Source organism: Mesoplodon bidens (assembly GCF_964165515.1).
Source record: "Mesoplodon bidens genome assembly, chromosome: 19".
In the NCBI taxonomy this organism is placed as follows: domain Eukaryota; kingdom Metazoa; phylum Chordata; class Mammalia; order Artiodactyla; family Ziphiidae; genus Mesoplodon; species Mesoplodon bidens.
Genome location: NC_138179.1, coordinates 21,358,103 through 21,373,285, shown reverse-complemented (window position 1 = coordinate 21,373,285; position 15,183 = coordinate 21,358,103). Strand labels below are relative to the sequence as shown.

Below are 15,183 nucleotides of genomic sequence, written 5' to 3'. Positions count from 1 at the left end.
GGCGTTACGGGCAGAGCGGGGGCGGGCTAGTTCTAGCCACGTGACATGGGGAGAGGTGGGCGGGGCGCTGGAGAGCCCTCGCGACGTCTGCGGCGGCGGCGGCGGCGGCGGCGGCGGAACCCGCGGCTTTGAGTCGCGCCCCACAGCCCGTCCCCAGCACCCCACGCCGTCACCTCGCTGAGCCTTGTCTTTTTCCCTTTTGCACCTTTCTTGCGCTGGGTCGGTCGCGTTGCTCGCGGGTCGGTTCGTGGGAGTGCGCAGGCGCGGCGGGGGCGATCAGCCCCGCTGGGTGGGCGGCGGAGCCCGGGAGCGCGCGGGCGAGACCATGGCGGGCAGCGGCGCTGGGGGCGGTGGTGTCGGGGAGACGAAGGTGATTTACCACCTGGATGAAGAAGAGACTCCCTACCTGGTGAAGATCCCCGTCCCCGCCGAGCGCATCACCCTCGGCGATTTCAAGAGCGTCTTGCAGCGGCCCGCGGGCGCTAAGTACTTTTTCAAGTCTATGGATCAGGATTTCGGGTGAGCGCGAGGCCTAGACTAGGAACGACGGGGGCTGTGCTTTTGTGGGTTGGGTAATATTGAGGGGCACTGGTCTACTTTGGGACATGCTGGGATTTTCTGGGCTCTAGTGGAGCACATCTTTACTATGCTCGTGTAGATTGGCTATCCCAGGACGGACAAGGTTATGCTTAGACAGATTGAGGCGTGCGGAACTGTAGGAGGACAGACTGGGCTATACTAAACCAGATTATAGAAGATTAGGCTATACTGGAATAGAGTGGGGCACACTGGTTTATTTTTGGGTGTTCTGGTCTGTGCTGAGGTAGATTGATCTCTCCGCTGGTAACTACATTGTGAGTAGTCCTGTAGCACACAGGCTATGTAGGGATATTGTGGACTCTGCTGATGTAGATTGGGCTATACTGGGCAGGCTTGGGATGTTCTGTCCTATACTAAGGCAGACAGGATAGTTTGGGGACAGTCTAGTCCGTACTAATGCAGAGTGTTCTGTTGGGATGCCATTCTGGTCTCCAGCGGGTTCTATTGATTGATCTTAGTTTCTCTGGGGGCCTAGTTTTTATTGGGACACTCAATACAAAGGCAGACGGGGCTGACGAGGTCTGTACCAATACAGCTGGTACAGTCAGCTGTATTGGGATATTTTAGTCTATATTGGTGTAGACAGCTGCACGTGGTAGAATAGATTGGGCTACCCTGGGGTAATTTGGGACAGTCTGGGCAAGACTGGGACTTTAAATAATGCAGAGTAGGCCCTTTTGTGTTTATAGCCTTTGGGACTGTGCTCTCTTGGTCCTCAGTCTCAGCTCTTGAAGGGAGGCTGGATCAGGCTGGGATAGCCTGGGTTATAGGAAAACTGAACAGACTGGGCTCTACTTAGTAGAAAGACTATTGGACGTTGGGAAGGTGGTACTGTCTTGGGAGTTACCTTGGATTTCAGTGTTCTTTTTGTCAGCACTATAATCTGGGGCAATTTATTTAACTTTTGTGCCTTGATTTCGTCTGTGAAATGGAGTTAACCAGAGTAAAATGCTTAGTACAGGTGCATGGTACGTTCTTGGTGTGTGATCATTGCCCTTATTAGCATTGAGTCTAATTCTTAAACTAGGTTATGATGATACAGGATAGAATCACTTGGCAGGCTGGACTATGCTGAGACTGGATTATGTTGGGAAGAATACAACGTTATGCTGAGACAGATTGGTAGTGACTGGGCTGTGTTGTCACATTGATAATAGGTGGGATTGAGTTGACATAGATCCAGGCTCTTAGAACCATATTAGGCTAAAGAGTTAATCCGACCCGGGCCTTCCCTGGTGGCGCAGTGGTTAAGAATCCGCCTGCCAATGCAGGGGACATGGGTTCGAGCCATGGTCTGGGAAGATCCCACATGCCGCGGAGCAACTAAGCCCGTGTGCCACAACGACTGTAGCCTGTGTGCCTAGAGCCTGTGCTCCACAGCAAGAGAAGCCACCGCAATGAGAAGCCCACGCACTGCAGCGAAGAGTAGCCAACATTCGCCACAACTAGAGAAAGCCTGTGCACAGCAACAAAGACCCAACGCAGCCATAAATAAATAAATAAATTTATATAAAAAAAAGAGTTAATCCGACCAGATATCCCAATTTGGGGGGGAGTGTGTGTGAGAGTCTATTCAGGGCAGAGCGTGTCATAGTTTACACGTTTATTAGTTTAGCCAACAGGTATTTGTTAATGCTTACTAAGTATCAGGTACTTTGGCCCGTGGCCGGGGACATGGTGTTGAACAAGACAGGCATTAATGATTTCACTTGGTGATTGAAAAGAAGGTCCGTTGAAGGAAACCATGGGAGAGGTGACCCCCAGGGCTGGGCTTTAGGGTCTGTCAGGAGGAGCAGATGGCTTGGTGCAGAGTTTGTGCCAGGTGAGGCACAGGAGAATGGGGGTCTGGGCTTCACCTCTGCTTGGGAGCTCAGTCTAGTGAGGAAGGTACTATTCTTTGGTCTAATGGGTATTTTTATCCAGGGGAAGACAGCACATTTGGACATCTCTCTGGAAGTGAGTTAGAGAAAACTAAGGAAAGCATAAAAGTAGAGATGTAGATGAGGACCAAAGCCTTTGGGGGAAGTTGTGTGAGGAATAGGGTGAAAGTTGGAGGGAGGCTGCCTGCAGGGCTCCTAAGGTTAGATATCTGGGGCAGCTGGGGCAACCTTACGGGAAGCCTTTGAAATTGGACTGAGAGGTTTGAATCAGACTCTAGGAAATCTCTGGAACAGCGCTGAGCCCCTGAGGATGAGCTGGGGAGAGAAGGAGAAATAAGGAAAAGGAATTGAGTTTGGTGATTTCTTAGGTGTAAGTGTTTCAGCATCAGAGAAGGAGACTTGGACAAGGTGGGAGAAAAGCAACATCCTTGAGCTGGATGAAGATTGGGAGAAACTTCGAGTGCGGGTGGGAATGGGGGAAGCCAGTCCAGTCTCACTGACCTTTATCTTGTCTCTCGGCAGGGTGGTGAAGGAAGAGATTTCAGATGACAATGCTCGCCTTCCCTGCTTCAACGGAAGGGTGGTATCCTGGGTAAGGGGCCCTGCCAGAGAGTCCCTCTGGCATTGCCAAGCTCCTCCAAGCCTCAGCCTGTGCCCGCCCCCTCTCAGTTGCTGGAAGCTCTGGCTCTTTGCCTTCTTACCTGTTTGTTTCTTTGTTTGTTTTTGGCCATGCCCTGTGCGGCCTTCGGGGATCTTAGTTCCCCGACGGGAACTGAACCTGGGCCTGCCGGTGAAAGCACCGAGCCCTAACCGCTGTACTGCCAGGGAACTCCCATCCTCCTTACCTGTTTGGAGAGCCAGCCAGCTGGAGCTCCTCAGCCTTCTCCTTCTGGAGCCTCTAACGCTTGCTGCTGCTTTTTTTGTGCTTTTCTCCAGGCTCTCTCAGGCGCTGTCCCCTTTTCTACTCTTTCCTCTTACTCTTATCTCATATGCCTCACTTCCCCATTGAGCCGTTTTCTTTTGTTGTTGTTCTTTTCAAATCACTTGCATCCTTCTAGTTAGTGTCATCAGATAACCCCCAACCTGAGATGGCCCCCCCAGCCCACGAGCCTCGGACAGACCCGGCGCCTCCACCGCCACCTGTACCCCCTCTGCCACCGGAGAGGACCAGTGGCATTGGAGACTCCAGGCCTCCATCCTTCCAGTGAGTCCTTGGGATTCTTGAGTCCAGGGGAGGGAGGTGAGGAGGGAATCCAAGCCCCTTGGGAGGGAAAGCCGAGGATTAGGAGCCTTGTCCCACTGACGCAGGTGGGAAACCCTCTTTGCCCATCTAGCCCTAACGTGTCCAGCAGCCGGGAAAATCTGGAGCCCGAGACAGAAACAGAGTCAGTGGTGTCTCTGAGGCGGGAGCGACCTCGCAGGCGAGACAGCAGTGAGCGCGGCGGTGAGGGGGGCCAGGCCTGGAGGCCGGCGAGACCGGGAGCTGGGGAGGGGTTGGCTCCGACCCAAAGCCCTGACAAGGGTGAGGAGCCTGAGTCCTGGTTCCTGAGGTTCCTGTTCTCCCTCAGCGGGGGGCCACCGGCCCAGCGGCCCCTCGAGGCTGGAGCGCCACCTGGCAGGGTACGAGAGCTCCTCCACCCTCATGACCAGCGAGCTGGAGAGCACCAGCCTGGGGGACTCGGAGGAGGAGGACACCATGAGCAGGTGGGGCTCCGTAGACCTCCCCGGGGCGCCCTCCCCGCCCCCGCCGCCACCCCATCCTCTCCTTTGGCCCCGCGACCGCGGCCCGGCCAGCTCCCCGCCCGACCTCCCCACAGGTTCAGCAGCTCCACAGAGCAGAGCAGCGCCTCCCGCCTCCTCAAGCGCCACCGGCGGCGGAGGAAACAGCGGCCACCCCGCCTGGAGCGGGTGAGGGGCTTCTTGTGGGGCAGCTGGACCTCGGGGGAGTTGGGGATGCAGGCCTTGGTTTCGGGGGTACAAGGCCCAGACGGGGAGAATCCTGGGTCTTGTCCCGGCTTGTTGGAGGCAGTCTGGCTCCTTCCCCTTTACCCACCACAGGCCTCATCCTTCAGCAGCGTCACCGATTCCACCATGTCTCTCAACATCATCACAGTCACGCTCAACATGGGTATGGAGGGCGCCCGGGCCCTGGGGGCTGGGAGGACCTGGTCTCCAGGGTCCCTGGGAGGCATGAGACTGGGCCTTCCTCTCGTCACCTAGCCTCCCTCCACAGAGAAGTACAACTTCCTGGGCATCTCCATCGTGGGTCAGAGCAACGAGCGGGGAGATGGAGGCATCTACATCGGCTCCATCATGAAGGGTGGGGCTGTGGCGGCTGATGGGCGCATTGAGCCCGGGGACATGCTTTTGCAGGTGAGCTGGGGCGGGGCCACCCGCTGACCCAGGCCAGGGCCCTCAGCCCCTCTCCCCCACCTTTGACCCACCGCCCCTCCTGCCAGGTGAACGACATGAACTTTGAGAACATGAGCAACGATGATGCGGTGCGGGTGCTGAGGGATATCGTGCACAAGCCGGGGTGAGCCTCCGAGCTGGTCTCAGGCCCTTGGTTCTCTTTCTTTGCCTTTTCACCTTTCGTTTTAAAGTGGCGAAACATAATGCTCATCAGAAAGTACGTAATGTGGGACTTCCCTGGCAGTCCAGTGGTTGGGACTCCGCGCTTCCACTGCAGGGGGCGAGGGTTCGGTCCTTGGTCAGGGAACTAAGATCCCGCATGCAGCACGGCGCTGCCAAAAAAAATACATAGAGCGAGAACACGTAACGAGTGAGTCTGGAGTGAGTGGGTGTTTGTGTCCCCACCGCCTAGATCATGACCTAGAAGACTTCTGACCCGGGAGAGCCCCTCGCAGTGTCCCTTCCCACTCCCTCCCTCCTCACTCCCCCAGAGGTAACCACTCTGTTGATGCTTTGGTCATCACCACGATGGTTTGCTTGGTCGTTTCACCGGCCATACACGTGTTTTTGAACAACACAGTTTAGTTTTACCTGTTTTCGGACTTGCTCTGAATGGGACCATGCAGCGTATACTCACTTGAATTGCTCAGCAGTGTGTTTTTAAGAGTTACCCGTGTTGGTGAGTCACCCACATTGTGGAGCCTTCCACCATCACCTTCTCTGGCCCAGCCATGTCTGTGCTCCTTTTTCTTTTCCTTTTTTTGTCCCTCACCCATTCTCATTCCAGGCTTCCCCACTCCTCAGGCCTCTCCCCTCACCCCAGCTTGACTGGCCTCCTCTTCCTCACAGCCCCATCGTGCTGACTGTAGCCAAGTGCTGGGATCCCTCTCCCCAGGCCTATTTCACTCTCCCCCGAAGTGAGTGATGCTCAGGGACCTGTAGCTGGGAGGACAGGGCGGGTGTGGATACCCTTGGCCTCCAGGCTACAGGGAGTGGGGTGGGTGAGGGTCAAGATGGGGCTGGGACAGGAGTCTTATTCGGGGAGGGACAGGGCTGGCTCTCTGGGACTGGGAAGTGACCATCTTGGTGGCCTTCGCTCTCCCAGATGAGCCCATCCAGCCGATTGACCCTGCTGCCTGGGTCTCACACTCTGCTGCGCTGACTGGCACCTTCCCAGCCTATCCAGGCTCTTCGTCCATGAGCACCATCACATCTGGGTCCTCTCTTCCTGATGGTGAGTCCCCAGGCCCACCTCATCCAGCCTCCCTGGAAGACCACCCAGTGTGGTGTGAATCCACCGCTCCTTGGCCCTACCTCTCGTTTTCTGTTTCTCCTTTGTCAGGCTGTGAGGGCCGGGGCCTCTCCATCCATACAGACATGGCATCTGTGACCAAGGCCATGGCAGCTCCAGAGTCTGGACTGGAAGTTCGGGACCGCATGTGGCTCAAGATCACCATCCCTAATGCCTTTCTGGGTACGGCTGGACTCTGGGCAGGTGGTGTGGGGAGGAGGAGGCCAAAGCTGGGAATGGTCCAGGCAGGGGTGAGGCAGGAGCTGGGGAGAAGAACCTGAGGCCTTTCTTTGCTCTGGGCGATCCAGGCTCGGACGTGGTTGACTGGCTCTACCATCACGTGGAGGGCTTTCCTGAGCGGCGGGAGGCCCGGAAGTATGCCAGCGGGCTGCTCAAGGCAGGCCTCATCCGGCACACCGTGAACAAGATCACCTTCTCTGAGCAGTGCTATTATGTCTTTGGAGACCTCAGTGGCGGCTGTGAGAGTTGTGAGTGCCCCTGTCCCAGCCCAGGGAGAGCGGATCTGGCTGCCTCGTCCTGCCTCTCCAACCCCAGGCCTAGCCCAGAAACCAGCCAGGGCCACCGTGGACGCTGAGCAGCATGCGTCCTGCGCTGGGCCCTGAGCTGGCTGATGACACGCGTGGGGGCTGACGTCCCCCGGTGTTCTGCCGGACAAGCTGTGCGCCACATGCAGGGTTGGGTCTGCTGGTGGGGAGGGCAGCTTTTCCTGAGTCACATAGAAGCATGTGGGACTAGTGGTGGCCCTGGCCAAGTTCCTGCCCTGATGGCTGTGGCCGGTGGGACATTTCCTGTCAGAGGCCTTCGTTTTAACCCCCATCGTGGATGGTTGTGGGGAAACGGTTCCCAGTTCCTCTTCATTCGATGTCTTGGGGTGCTGGCTTCTTAAAGCAGTGATCCTAGGTCTTTCTCTTGCCTTCCAGACCTAGTCAACCTGTCTCTGAATGACAACGATGGCTCCAGTGGCGCTTCGGACCAGGACACCTTGGCTCCTTTGCCCGGGGCCACCCCCTGGCCCCTGCTGCCCACCTTCTCCTACCAGTACCCAGCCCCGCATCCATACAGTCCCCAGCCCCCACCCTACCACGAGCTCTCGTCCTACACCTACGGCGGAGGCAGTGCCAGCAGCCAGCACAGTGAGGGTAAGTCACCGCCAGATCCCCATACAGCCGGGGCCTGGACGTGGGCACCAAGGTGAAGCCAGGGAGCAGAGGCTGGAGCGGGGACTGGGGAGGCCAAGGGACCCTGGGCTGGGGCTCAGTTGCTCCCATCCCCTCTCCCCCAACAGGGAGCCGGAGCAGTGGGTCGACACGAAGCGATGGGGGGGCGGGGCGCACAGGGAGGCCTGAGGAGCGGGCCCCTGAGTCCAAGTCTGGCAGCGGCAGTGAGTCTGAGCCTTCCAGCCGGGGCGGCAGCCTTCGGCGGGGCGGGGAACCTGGTGGGACTGGTGATGGGGGCCCTCCCCCATCCAGGGGCTCATCAGGAGGTGCTCCCAATCTCCGAGCCCACCCAGGGCTCCATCCCTATGGCCCACCTCCTGGCATGGCCCTCCCGTATAACCCCATGATGGTGGTCATGATGCCCCCTCCCCCTCCCCCTGTCCCTCCAGCAGTGCAGCCTCCAGGGGCCCCTCCAGTCAGAGACCTGGGCTCCGTGCCCCCAGAGCTGACGGCCAGCCGCCAAAGCTTCCACATGGCCATGGGCAACCCCAGTGAGTTCTTTGTGGATGTTATGTAGAGCGCGTGGTGGGGCCATGTTGGATCTCCACCCTTGGCCTGTCAGTGCTTGGTGCTCCTGTCCTGTGATTGGGTGTCTTGTCAGTCACGTGCTCATTACTCCTCTGGTGCCTGGACTCAGCCTGTCCTGTGGGCTGCTGCCTGCTGTGAGGTTGTTGCCACTGTGACTCTTTCCAGCAGTGCCTGGTTCCTCCCCCTTCCCTCAGGGGTCAACAAGGGACCCTTGGTTATTTTTAGCTTTATTGTTTTTTATAAGCCTTTTGGGGGGTTAAAATAGACTTTTTTACATTTTTGGGACTATTTTTTTACTAGACATTTTCTCTTTTGTATGAAGAATCCCTGTCTCCTGGGCCCCTTCTTCTACCCCCAAAATGTGACCTCCTACTCCATTTGCCCAGTCAGCTCTGTCCTGCGCAGGGTGGGAGGTACCCTGGGAAATGGAAGGGGGTTGGTTCCCCTAGACAGCAGTCAAAGAAAGCTGGGGTATTTGGTATTTGGGGGCTGTGTAGCTGCTTTTGTTACTCTATTTATTTTAGTCACTTGTATAAAACACCAAATAAAGCAATAGGGGCAAACTCCCCATGCCTCTGGCTCCTTTCTTTGGGAGGGAGGCAGGCAGCAAGGGAAAGGACAGAGGTACGGCAGCAGAGCATGACTTGTTAGAGACTTTATTTGTGAGGCGGTAAGCACTCCCTCTGAGAGTAGGCACCTTCCTGGGCCGAGGCCCCCTTCAAGGCAGAACCAGGATCAGCACAGAAGGGGCCTGGGCTTGGGCTTGGGAGAAGGCACATTCTGGGCCAGGCCCTAGCTGAGAGTATTCAGAAGCCAAGGGGGTTGCTGGTGACCACGCCGCCCCGCTCCACCAAGGCCTTGGAGATGCTTTTGAAGTTACGGAAGAGCTCCTGCTGCTGGGGGTCAGACTGCAGAGCAGCCACGTTCTCCCGGATCCGGGCTGCAGCCTGGGGAGGGGGAAGGAGGGGTCAGGCCTGTGCCTCGAGGGCCCCCCCGCCGCCCCCTGTACTTGGTAGCCCTGGATCTCACCTCAGTACACCAGCTGTCACAGAGCATTTTCTCATGCTGGGCTGTGGGGTGGCCCTCACTCAGGGCCCTTGAGGCCCTGGGGGGAAGCAAGAGGAAACCAATCTGGGCTGTGAGCCTGGCCCAGGACCCCCAGTGCCCCCACTGCAGCTCAGGCCTCCCCCACTGCCTCCTCACCTGGACAGAACCACCACCATGGCATAGAGGTCAATGGCACTGTCTGCCAGACGCTGCAGCAGAAACTGTTCGTCTGTCAGGTAGATGGGATGCGGTTGGGGGGCGGTTAGTCGGAGGGAAAGGAAAGTGGGGGGCAGGAATGGGGTAGAGCTCACTCACTGACAATCTCCTTCTTGTGTTTTATCAGCTTGGTCTCCACCACTGCAGCAAACTGCTCCAGAGCCTGCACTGCCTGAAGAGATGGGGAAGGTGCCCGGGGCTCAGAGTGGGGCCCAGCCCCGTCAGTCTTCGACGCAGACTGTCCCCCCACCTTGACCACTTACTCACCAGCTCACCGCTCCGACTCAGTTCCTGGTGGATGGTGCCGCTGAGACTCAGGCCACTGCCCAGCCCTGCCCGCCTTGGAGAAAGGGGAAGGGTGACTGGTTAGTTGCCATACCCTGCCCTACCCCGCCCCGCCCCGCCCTGCCCTGGACCCTAAGCTTACCGCCTCAGCTGTTTGCTTGCCTCTCCCAGCAGGAGGCCAGCATTCCCAAAAGGATTCTTTAGAGCATTGCCAAGCCCCGAGAGTTCCTTTCCTTTGTCCTGTGGCGGGGAGGAGGGTCCAATAGTCAGGACTCGCTGTCCTGCCCAGCTCCTCCCCCCATTTCTCCTCCCTCTTACCATACAGCCCTGCAGAGCCACAAACAGCCGGAGAATGTCATTCGTCCCTTCAAAGATCCGGAAGATGCGAAGATCTCGGAGCACACGCTCTACCCCAGGCTCCTGCCACAGGGGAAGACAGATCATACGCCCCTGCTGGACATGCTGCCGCCTCCTCCTGGCCCACTGCGGCTGGCCTGGGCAGAGAGGTGTTCTGTACCTTCATGAAGCCCATGCCCCCCATGATTTGGATGCACTCATCTGTCACCTTCCAGGCTGCCTCCTAGGGACAAAGAAAACACCCAAAATTGGGTTTGGAGCCAAGCTCCCAAACCGGGCTCTCCCTCCCCACAGGCCTGGGACCTCACCGAGCCAAAGATCTTGCTGATGGCAGCCTCTATCTGGAAGTCTGTGGATCCCTGGTCCATGTTGGCACTCACCATGTACGCCATGGACTGAGGTTGGGACACGGGAAGGGAAATGGAAAAGGGCTGCATCAGACTCGACCTGATCACCCATATCTACAAGACTGGGTCTGCCCTGGCGCCCTGTGGCCCTTGCCTTCACCTTCCAATGCCATGTGTCAGGCACGTCCAAATATTTGGTTCCCTGGTCAGTTCGTCAGGGGCTTGCAGGCATTTGACTTCTTGAAAGGGGTGAAGGAGTAAGGGTGGGGTGGGTAGACCAAATTTCAGGGACCTCTGGAAGCACCTCGGCAGAACAGCATGGCTCTCTCCATCCTGCGGAAGCTGAGCTGACTATGCCTCCCCGCATCCCCTAGGGCATTGGTGTAAAGCTGGAGACCCACTGCCCCAGGTGCTGCTGGGGGTTGTAGTCTGACCCAACTGGGAAGAAGGCCTCAGGGCTCTGGGGAGCGGGGTGGCCCTCACCTCAGTCACATATTGCAGCATAGCCATCCGGGCCAGCTTCTCCTGGATCATCCCAAAGTTGTGAATTTTTTCCCCAAACTGGGTACGATTAGCAGCATGATCCACCTGGAAGAGGGCACATGTGTCCCAGTGTGGTTCTCTAGTCTCCTCTTTCCGGGAGAGGGGCTGGGCTGCGCTGGGATGGGTGGGCTTTGGCCACAGCCAGGAGTTCAGTCCAGGCTGGGTGGAGACCTAAGCTATCAAGTCTGGAGCTGTTGGCAGGGGAGGGGCCTCTGGTGGAGGGAGGGCTTGCAAGAGACCAGGGACACGTGGAAAGGGAGACAGTGTGACTTAGGCTTAGATTCAGGCTAGCTAGGGACTCAGGCAGGGTACTCACCGCCTTAGCAATGATGCCCTTCATGGTGCCTGCCATGGCCGCGGCCATGCCAAACCTTCCATTGTTGAGAATGTGCATGGCGACCTTGAAGCCGCCCCCCACCTCACCCAGTACGTTCTCTGACGGCACCTGTACTCCGTCAAAGTGCACCTCTGCCGTGTTTGAGGCCTTGATGCCCATCTTCTTCTCAGGGGGCCCGCTGTGACAGACAGGGTGGAGAAGTTGCCACCGGGTGTGTGTGGGTGAGCCATTCATTCATTATGAGCCAGCCTGTAAGAGGCGCAGGCAGCAGTCCCTGGCATGCCCAGAGGGCTGAGGAGGCCTGGCTCTATCCTGCTGTCGTGCGATGGGCTCAGTGGTTGCTGAAGCCAAACTTTAGGTCAGTTGCATGCATACTAGGCCTAAAAGGGACATGCTGTCCAAATGCTCTGGCTTTTGCACCCATCCCTAGAGTGACCTGTGACAGCCATCTGCCCTGGAACTCAGTACTGCCCCCTCCCTGGCTCCACCTCTTTCTCCCCAGCCCACTCACTTGGTGACACCTCCAAAGCTCCTCTCCACCACAAAAGCTGTGATCTTCTCCTTCACGGCCCCCGTGGCTGTGTCTTTAACTGGTGTCTTGGCAAAGACCGTGAAGATATCCGCTAGGCCTCCATTACTGTGGAAAAATGAGAGGCAGTCAGGATGGAGCAGTGGGCCCTGGACGTGGGCAGAGGTGGAGAGGAGGGAAAAATGGGAGAAGAGTGCCTGATCCAAATCTTGCTTCCATTGAGGGTATAGTATTTTCCACAGGGGCTAGGCACAGCTGAGGTTCGGATAGAGGCTGCATCTGATCCACTTGAGGGCTCAGTTAGACAGAAAGCGGCAATAGTCTCCCCTATTGGAGAGAGAGCTCCTTTACACTGGGTTCTGATGGACAGGAAAGGCCCTTTAGTGCCCCCCCCCACAAACACAGGCATTCCCCCTTAATGCTTCCGGTGATATTCAGTGTCTTCCTGTTTCCCCACCAGCACACTGTGATGTCTACCCAGAATCTCCCCCAGCCAACACACCCAGCTGTGTGGTGATCTAAGTACCACGCAGCCTAATTTGTGCCAGGCCCAGGACACTCCCGATCTCTGGGTCTCCTAGGGCTGCCTCACCAGATGCCAGTTTGGGGAGGTATTTTTCCTTCTGGGCCTTTGTGCCAAAGAGCAGGATGCCTTTGAAACCGATGCTCTGATGGGCCCCCAGGACGATGGCCACGCCGAGGTCATGCATGCCCACGATCTCCACCAAGCGGGCATACTGGAGGGGAAACAGGCATCTGGGGCTGTAACTGGCTACGTGGGGACCTGCCCTTAGCAGGAAAGCGTGGGCAGCAGGGCAGAGCCCGACCTGGGCATCCCTGCAGAGAGAGTGGGCAGAGCAAGCGGGGCCATGGCAGAGAAGGACACTGGCAGGTCTGTTCCAGGTCTCGGTGGGAGGTTGGTTCCCTACATTATCCTCAGGCAGTCCCCACCTTAGCGATTCATTAGGACTTGGGACCCTGGGTGAGGTCCATGGCCCTTGGGAACTGCAAGTAGTTTGGTGGTAAGAGTCAACATCCCACAGGCCCCCAGGGCAGCTCTTGGCAGAGACCTTAGCTCCAGGGGTGAGGAGTAGACTGGGACACTGGAGGTGACCGAGGGAGCTCCCTCACCTGGGTGTTGCAGAGACCCACACCACCCAGTTCACTGGGCACTTGCAGACCAAAGGCCCCCATCTCCTTGAGACCCTGCATAGTGGTCTCCTCCACTTGCTCCAGCATGTCATTCTTGGCAGGATCGTTCACCTCCTGGGGAAGGCACAGGATCTCGTATCCAGGCTCCTGTTAAGCTCCTTATCCTCTTTCCCACCCCATCAGGGACCAAGCTCTATTCCTCAGGCTGGTGCTGCTCACCTCAAAGAATCGGGACACAGGCCCCACCAGCTCTTTAAGAAACTGTGTCTGGTCCTCGTTGAGCACTACAGGGGTTGGAGTGGCAAGAGGCACGGGCAGGTCAGGCCAGGCGAGGCGGTCAGGGGAAAGACGCCCCATCCCTATCCAGCTCCGCCTATCCGTTTCCTTACCAGAGGGGTACGGGAACACCTGATCAGTGGTGAGCTGGCCTTTGAACATCCCCACAGCAAAGGACTTAGATTCCTGCACAGGGAGAAGGGAGTTTCAGGGAGCAGTATGGGGTGGGTCTGTCCCTAGCTTAGTTCCTCCCGGGCTCGAGCCACATACCGGCTTGGCCCGTTTTTCCCCGGTCGAAGCCTCAGAAGAGAGAGAATCGGACTTCTCCACAGCCGCCTGGGGAAAGGGATGGTTAGTGAGGCCGGTGAAGGGGATTCCAAAGTAACAAGGAAAGCAAAGGGTAAGAGCTGGGTGCCAGGGGAGGGCGCATCTGCCACCTTTCCCCTAGTTTCATCTTCAGGGCACCCTGGTCTGCCCTTTCCCCTACTTTCGGCGCCAGGGCGATCGGCAGGTGACTGGGACCAAGAGGGAGACCCCTGCCGGCGGCTGGGAGGTGGGCGCCGAGGCGGCTTCCCGCTCTCATACCCTCGAAGGTGGCCGTCACTTACCTGGGCGGCCCCACTGGCATAGGGTCGCCAGGCGAGGCCGGGCCGGGGCTGCCCAAGGAGCGCACTGGGCCGCGAGCTGTGGGGAGTAGGGGTTCAGTCCTGGCCCGGTGTCCGGGCCCACTGCCCCCTTACCCCCTATCATACACACACCTCCCGCTCCCCAACCTCAGCAGCTGCCGCCCCATGCTCGGCGCCACCCTCGCCGCCTGCATCACCGAACCGCTCCAACCGGTGCTACCCTGAGCGTTGACTTAGCGCTCTCTCCGGGTTAGCCAAAGTCTGGTCCTCCAGCCTTGCCTCATCCTCCACAATGCACTGGGAGGCGGTGGGCGGGGGCTTCCGGCCGCTGGGGCATGCTGGGGGCTGTAGTTCCGGAGCGCCACCGAACCCCTGCATTCTGGTTGACCTAGGGTCATTTCCAAACGTCCCTTGTCTCCCCCAAACTCCTTCATCTCGCCTGTCCGAACTGGAGTGTAGCCCTCAGAAGGGGTGATGAGATAGGCTGAGACGGAAGACTGAGGAACTTAGGCGGCTGCAGCCAGAGGGATGGAGGGTAGACTGAAGGGAGGACTTCCCAGGTGGAATTAGAAGGGAGAGGTGGGAAGACATAAACGTAAGATAGATGCCAGAGGCAGAGGCATGGAAAGAGGACTCTTTGGGGTTCCTCGTGAAATCCGTCTCCACCAACACAAGACAGAGGGAAATAGTGGGGTGGGGTTAGAATGGGCATCATCAGAAAATCTACAAACAACAAATGCTGGAGAGGGTGTGGAGAAAAGGGAACCCTCTTGCACTATTGGTGGGAATGTAAATTGATACAGCCACTGTGGAGAACAGTATGGAGTTTCCTTAAAAAACTAAAAATAGAATTACCTTATGACCCAGCAATCCCACTACTGGGCATATACCCTGAGAAAACCATAACTGAAAAAGACACATGCACCCCCATGTTCATTGCAGCACTATTTACAATAGCCAGGTCATGGAAACAACCTAAATGCCCATCAACAGACAAATGGATAAAGAAGATATGGTACATACATAGAATGGAATATTACTCAGCCATAAAAAGGAACAAAATTGGGTCATTTGTAGAGACATGGATGGATCTAGAGACTGTTTTACAGAGTGAAGTAAGTCAGAAAGAGAAAAACAAATATTGTAAATTAACGCATATATGTGGAATCTAGAAAAATGGTACAGATGAACCGTTTGCAAGGCAGAAATAGAGACACAGATGTAGCAAACGAACGTATGGACACCAAGGGGGGAAAGGGGTGGGGGGACGGGGGTGTTGGTGGCGGGGTGAATTGGGAGATTGGGATTGACATGTATACACTGATGTGTATAAAATAGATAACTAATAAGAACCTGCTGTATAAAAAATAATTTAATTTAATTAAAAAAAAATAGTGGGGTGGATGACCCAAGGCATATTTTCCTGAGACGTCGGAGTTGCACTAACTCTGGAAACACCAAAATTTTCACAGTAGGAAGGACCCCGAGGTATGCTGCCTCCCCCTTAGGGCCTGAGACC

The 15,183-nt window shown here is 56.9% G+C and overlaps 2 protein-coding genes across 9 annotated transcripts; one reads left to right on the top strand and one right to left on the bottom strand.

The window, feature by feature from the left end:
• The first annotated feature begins 93 nt into the window (after window positions 1-93).
• On the top strand, window positions 94-8,515 carry DVL2 (dishevelled segment polarity protein 2). Of its 7 annotated transcripts, none has more exons than XM_081220249.1 (15): window positions 94-519; window positions 3,003-3,072; window positions 3,539-3,684; window positions 3,815-3,912; window positions 4,049-4,184; window positions 4,298-4,388; window positions 4,539-4,608; window positions 4,714-4,853; window positions 4,940-5,016; window positions 5,742-5,809; window positions 5,998-6,126; window positions 6,235-6,366; window positions 6,492-6,671; window positions 7,125-7,343; window positions 7,490-8,515. In XM_081220249.1, exons 1-15 carry the CDS (start codon window positions 326-328, stop codon window positions 7,936-7,938), a joined length of 2,199 nt encoding a protein of 732 aa, XP_081076375.1. In that variant the 5' UTR covers window positions 94-325; the 3' UTR covers window positions 7,939-8,515. The 7 variants fall into 7 exon arrangements, with proteins under 7 accessions (XP_081076375.1, XP_081076373.1, XP_081076374.1 ...); XM_081220247.1 differs by having other exon boundaries at window positions 5,697-5,809; XM_081220248.1 differs by having other exon boundaries at window positions 3,815-3,924.
• A 74-nt stretch (window positions 8,516-8,589) lies between these two features.
• Window positions 8,590-13,947, bottom strand: ACADVL (acyl-CoA dehydrogenase very long chain). Of its 2 annotated transcripts, none has more exons than XM_081220257.1 (20): window positions 13,797-13,947; window positions 13,647-13,722; window positions 13,309-13,374; window positions 13,152-13,224; window positions 12,982-13,046; window positions 12,742-12,876; window positions 12,203-12,347; window positions 11,808-11,937; window positions 11,593-11,718; window positions 11,061-11,259; window positions 10,685-10,789; window positions 10,163-10,249; window positions 10,015-10,077; window positions 9,816-9,917; window positions 9,640-9,737; window positions 9,480-9,552; window positions 9,312-9,384; window positions 9,153-9,225; window positions 8,979-9,054; window positions 8,590-8,896 (listed from the first exon to the last, which is right to left on the bottom strand). In XM_081220257.1, the coding sequence occupies exons 1-20, from the start codon at window positions 13,856-13,858 to the stop codon at window positions 8,756-8,758; spliced, it is 1,968 nt and encodes a 655-aa protein (XP_081076383.1). In that variant the 5' UTR covers window positions 13,859-13,947; the 3' UTR covers window positions 8,590-8,755. The 2 variants fall into 2 exon arrangements, with proteins under 2 accessions (XP_081076383.1, XP_081076382.1); XM_081220256.1 differs by having other exon boundaries at window positions 13,885-13,905.
• Window positions 13,948-15,183: the final 1,236 nt, after the last annotated feature.